This window comes from Oncorhynchus kisutch, linkage group LG2, assembly GCF_002021735.2.
Source record: "Oncorhynchus kisutch isolate 150728-3 linkage group LG2, Okis_V2, whole genome shotgun sequence".
In the NCBI taxonomy this organism is placed as follows: domain Eukaryota; kingdom Metazoa; phylum Chordata; class Actinopteri; order Salmoniformes; family Salmonidae; genus Oncorhynchus; species Oncorhynchus kisutch.
In genome coordinates, this window is record NC_034175.2 from 4193740 (window position 1) to 4199739 (window position 6000).

General features: G+C 43.8%; 1 protein-coding gene across 2 annotated transcripts in view; it reads right to left on the bottom strand.

Moving 5' to 3' along the window:
- The window catches only part of LOC109885414 (pyruvate kinase PKM), a 33643-nt gene that overhangs the window by 17971 nt on the left and 9672 nt on the right, over window positions 1-6000 (bottom strand). For both annotated transcript variants that reach the window (XM_031837847.1, XM_031837841.1), the window contains exon 2: window positions 2431-2595. In XM_031837847.1, the coding sequence (XP_031693707.1) occupies window positions 2431-2569 (139 nt within the window). In that variant the 5' untranslated portion in view covers window positions 2570-2595. The remainder of the gene's footprint in view (window positions 1-2430; window positions 2596-6000) is intronic.

Here is a 6000-nt window from a genome sequence, read left to right on the forward strand (position 1 = left end):
TCACTGATGGTGCAGCTGATTGGTTATTTAACTCACTGATGGTGCAGCTGATTGGTTATTTAACTAACTGATGGTGCAGATGTGGTTATTTAACTCACCAAGGGTGCAGCTGATTGGTTATTTAACTCACCAGTGATGCAGCTGATTGGTTATTTAACTCACTGATGGTGCAGCTGATGGTTATTTAACTCACTGATGGTGCAGATGTGGTTATTTAACTCACTGATGGTGCAGCTGATGGTTATTTAACTCACTGATGGTGCAGATGTGGTTATTTAACTCACTGATGGGGCAGCTGATTGGTTATTTAACTCACTGATGGTGCAGATGTTGTTATTTAACTCACTGATGGTGCAGCTGATTGGTTATTTAACTCACTGATGGTGCAGATGTAGTTATTTAACTCACTGATGGTGCAGATGTTTGGTTATTTAACTCACTGATGGTACAGCTGATTGGTTATTTAACTCACCAATGATGCAGCGGATTGGTTATTTAACTCACTGATGGTGCAGATGTTGTTATTTAACTCACTGATGGTGCAGCGGATTGGTTATTTAACTCACTGATGGTGCAGATGTTGTTATTTAACTCACTGATGGTGCAGCTGATTGGTTATTTAACTCACTGATGGTACAGCTGATTGGTTATTTAACTCACTGATGGTGCAGATGTGGTTATTAAACTCACCAATGATGGTGCAGATGTGGTTATTTAACTCACTGATGGTGCAGATGTTGTTATTGAACTCACTGATGGTGCAGATGTGGTTATTTAACTCACTGATCGTGCAGCTGATTGGTTATTTAATTCACTGATGGTGCAGCTTGATTGGTTATTTAACTCACTGATGGTGCAGATGTGGTTATTTAACTCACCAATGATGCAGCGGATTGGTTATTTAACTCAGTGATGGTGCAGATGTGGTTATTTAACTCACTGATGGTGCAGATGTGGTTATTTAACTCACCAATGATGCAGCGGATTGGTTATTTAACTCACTGATGGTGCAGATGTAGTTATTTAACTCACTGATGGTGCAGATGTGGTTATTTAACTCACTGATCGTGCAGCTGATTGGTTATTTAATTCACTGATGGTGCAGCTTGATTGGTTATTTAACTCACTGATGGTGCAGATGTGGTTATTTAACTCACCAATGATGCAGCGGATTGGTTATTTAACTCAGTGATGGTGCAGATGTGGTTATTTAACTCACTGATGGTGCAGATGTGGTTATTTAACTCACCAATGATGCAGCGGATTGGTTATTTAACTCACTGATGGTCCAGCTGATTGGTTATTTAACTCACTGATGGTGCAGCTGATTGGTTATTTAACTAACTGATGGTGCAGATGTGGTTATTTAACTCACCAAGGGTGCAGCTGATTTGTTATTTAACTCACCAGTGATGCAGCTGATTGGTTATTTAACTCACTGATGGTGCAGATGTGATTTTTTAACTCTCTGATGGTGCAGCTGATTGGTTATTTAACTCACTGATGGTGCAGCTGATTGGTTATCGAACAAAACAAACATTATCGAACAAAACAAACATTTATTGTGGAACTGCGATTCCTGGGAGTGCATTCTGATGAAGATCAAAGGTAAGTGAATATTTATAATGCTATTTATGACTAATGTTGACTACCCAATATGGTGTATATTTTTTGGGCTGCTTTGTTGTCTGAACACTGTACTCAGATTATTGCATGGTTTGCTTTTTCCGTAAAGTTTTTTTGAAATCTGACACAGCGGTTGCATTAAGGAGAAGTATATCTCTAATTCCATGTATAACGCTTGTATTTTCATGAACATTTATAATGAGTATTTCTGTAAATAGATGTTGTTCTCTGCACAATCACCTCATGTTTTAGAACTACTGAACGTAACGCGCCAATGTAAAATTAGATTTTTTTATATAAATATGCACTTTATCGAACAAAACATACATGTATTGTGTAACATGAAATCCTGTGAGTGTCATCTGATGAAGATCATCAATGGTTAGTGATTAATTTTATCTCTATTTGTGCTTTTTGTGACTCCTCTCTTTGGCTGGAAAAATTGCTGTGTTTTTCTGTGAGTTGGTGGTGACCTAACATATTCGTTTGTGGTGCTTTCGCTGTAAAGCATTTTTTAAATCAAACACTGTGGCTCAATTAACGAGAATTGTATCTTTAAAATTGTGTAAAATACTTGTATGCTTGAGGAATTTTTATTATGAGATTTTTTTGTATTTTTTATTTGGCGCCCTGCACTTTCACTGGCTGTTGGCGAGGTGGGATGCTACCGTCCCATATATCCCAGAGTGTCAAGTGGTTATTTAACTAACTGATGGTGCAGATGTGGTTAATTAACTCACCAATGGTGAAGCTGATTGGTTATTTAACTCACCGATGGTGCAGCTGATTGGTTATTTAACTCACCGATGGTGCAGATGATGCTTGTGTTGCGGGCTGTGATTGGCTCCTGGTCGATGTCCAGCAGACACAGGTGCTCCAGGAAGGTGTCGGCCATGCTGGCGTCCAGCTGCTGCTTCTGGATGAAGGAGTCTGGGAGGGGCATGACGTCAGAGTAACGCCTGATGCGAGCTAAGAGAGAGAGAAATGTCTATGTTTTTTAAAACTTGTGTGAGCATAATGTTTAATGTTAATTTCTGAAGGTTTATTTCCGTTTTTGTTTTTTTGTCTATTCTACTTACTTTGGTAATTTAAACCTTTTGAATTGAGAGAGGGGGGGGGAGTGAGAGAGACAACGGGGAGAGAGACCTCTTAGCTTGTTGAGATGGCCTCAGACTGACAGAACTAAGGTTGGAGAAGGTTAACATGCAGCATTCTGAACAGTGACATTCAAGAGAGGGTGTGAGTGTGGGGGGGGGGGGGGGGGGGGGGGGGGGGGGGGGGGGGGGGGGGGGGGGGGGGGGGGGGGGGGGGGGGGGGGGGGGGGGGGGGGGCTAACGTCACGTGACATGCAACATACTGCCATACAGGACAGATGCTGTGACTGGCCACTACATGACATTTACAACCCTAACATGGAAATCGTATACAGTGACATTCTGGAGACAAGAAGCAATCTGACAAATGGTTCTAATTTGGAGTCTGTTTTAAATGAACACACACATCAGATGCACAGTCTGTCTGGGTGCTGGTGTCTTTACAAACAAATTTTCTACATTTCTACATTTCTACATTTTCTACATTGTAAAATACTAGTGAAGGCATTAACACTATGAAATAACACATATGGAATCATGTAGCAACCAAGAAAGTGTTAAACAAATCAAAATATTTTTTTGATTTTAGATTCTTCAAAGTAGCCACCCTTTGCTTTGATGACAGCTTTGCACACTCTTGGCATTCTCTCAACCAGATTCACCTGGAATGCTTTTCTCTTGAAGGAGTTCCCACATATGCTGAGCACTTGTTGACTGCTTTTCCTTCACTCTGCGGTCCAACTCATCCCAAACCATCTCAATTGGGTTGAGGTCGGGTGATTGTGGAGGCCAGGTCATCTGATGCAGCACTTCATTGCTCTCCTTCTTGGTAAAATAGCCCTTACACAGCCAACAATGTTGGGTCATTGTCCTGTTGAAAAACAAATGATAGTCCCACTAAGTGCAAACCAGATGGGATGGTGTATCGCTGCAGAATGCTGTGGTAGACATGCTGGTTAAGTTTGCCTTGAATTCTAAATAAATCACAACAGTGCTTTATCATGGGGGTAACCACACATGAGGAGATCATCCGTTTACCTAGCCTGCGTCTCACAAAGACACGGCGGTTGAAACCAAAAATCTCAAATTTGGACTCATCAGACCGAAGGACAGAATTCCACCAGTCTATTGTTGATTGCTCGTGTTTCTTGGCCCAAGCAAGTCTCTTCTTATTATTGGTGTCCTTTAGTAGTGGTTTCTTTGCAGCATTTTGACCATGAAGGTTTGAGTCATGCAGTCTCCTCTGAACAGTTGATGTGTCTGTTACTTGAACACTGTGAAGCATTTATTTGGGTTCAAATGTTTGAGTCTGGCAACTCTAATTCACTTATCCTCTGCAGCAGAGGTCACTCTGGGTCTTCCCTTTCCTGTGGCGGTCCTCATGAGAGCCAGTTTCATCACAGCTCTTGATAGTTTTTGCGACTGCACTTGAAGAAATGTTCAAAGTTCTTGAAATTTTCCATACTAACTGACCTTCATGTCTTAAAGTAATGATGGACTGTCGTTTCTCTTTGCTTATATGAGCTGTTAGTTTTCATAATATGGACTTGTTTTTTCACCAAATCTTCTGTATACCACCCCTACAACACAATGGATTGGCTCAAAAGCATTAAGAAGGAAAGAAATTCCGCAAATTAACTTTTAACAAGGCACACCTGTTAATTGAAATGCATTCCAGGTGACTACCTCATGAAGCTGGTTGAGAGAATGGCAATAGTGGGCAAAGCTGTCATCAAGGCAAAGGGTGGCTACTTTGAAGAATATCAAATATAAAATACATTTGGATTTGTTTAACACTTTTTTGGTTACTACATGATTCCATGATGTGTTATTTCATAGCTTTCATGTCTTCACTATTATTCTAAAATGTAGAAAATAGTACTAATAAAGAAAAATCATTGAATGAGTAGGTGTGTTGTCTGTGATCTGAACGCCTCACAGGGAAAAAAATAAATAATAAAAAGTTGGACACAAAAAAATATAAAAAATACATTTAACACTCAGTCAGTCTGTACTGCTGCTATCAACACACAAGACAGGCAGAGAGGAGGAGGAGGAGGAGAAGGAGGGAGAACGAGGAGGAGGAGAAGGAGGAGGCGGAGGAGGATGAGGAGGAGGAGGAGAACGAGGAGGAGAACGAGGAGGAGGAGGAGAACGAGGAGGAGGAGGAGGAGGAGGAGGAGGAGAACGAGGAGGAGGAGAAGGAGGAGGAGGAGGAGGATGAGGAGGAGGAGGAGAACGAGGAGGAGAACGAGGAGGAGGAGGAGGAGAACGAGGAGAACGAGGAGGAGGAGGAGGAGAACGAGGAGGAGGAGGAGGAGGAGGAGAACGAGGAGGAGGAGGAGGAGAACGAGGAGGAGGAGGAGGAGGAGACGGGGAGGAGGAGGAGAACGAGGAGGAGGAGAAGGAGGAGGAGAAGGAGGAGAACGAGGAGGAGGAGAACGAGGAGGAGGAGAACGAGGAGAACGAGGAGGAGGAGGAGAACGAGGAGGAGGAGGAGGAGGAGGAAAGGAAGGACAGATGTTGGTGGACAAGGTCAACACTTACAACAGTACTGACAACATGTGAGGATGTGAAAAGAGGAGAGAGGAGGAGGGAAGGATATGGATGTAAGGAGATGGAGGGATGGATATAGAGGGAAGGAGATAGAGGGAGGATAGGGAGGGAAGGAGATAGAGGGAGGATAGGGAGGGAATGAGAGTAGCTCAATACTCAAGGTGCCCCCTAAACGGTGGGAAGGAAAAGGAGAATGAGGAAAAGAAGGAGCTGGCAAACATGCTGGTCCTGGGAGGTGGTCTAGCCCTGAGAGAGAGAGAGGGGGGGGGGAGAGGGGGGAGAGAGAGAGAGAGAGAGAGAGGAGAGGGGGAGAGAGAGAGAGAGAGAGAGAGAGAGAGGGGGAGAGAGAGAGAGAGAGAGAGAGGGGGAGAGAGAGAGAGAGAGGGGGGGGGGAGAGGGGGAGAGAGAGAGAGAGAGAGGGAGAGAGAGAGAGAGAGAGAGAGAGGGGGAGAGAGAGAGAGAGGGGGAGAGAGAGAGAGAGAGAGAGAGGGGGAGAGAGAGAGAGAGAGAGAGGGGGAGAGAGAGAGAGGATGGAGAGAGAGAGAGGGGGGGGAGAGACCTCTTAGCTTGTTGAGGTCTGTGATGTGCTTGTCAGTCTGTGTGTATGTGTCCTGTGGGATGTCTAGGCACGGTTCTCTCTCTCTCTCTCTCTCTCTCTCTCTCTCTCTCTCTCTTCTCTCTCACGCTCTCCATCTCTCTCTCTCCATCCCCTCTATCACGCTCT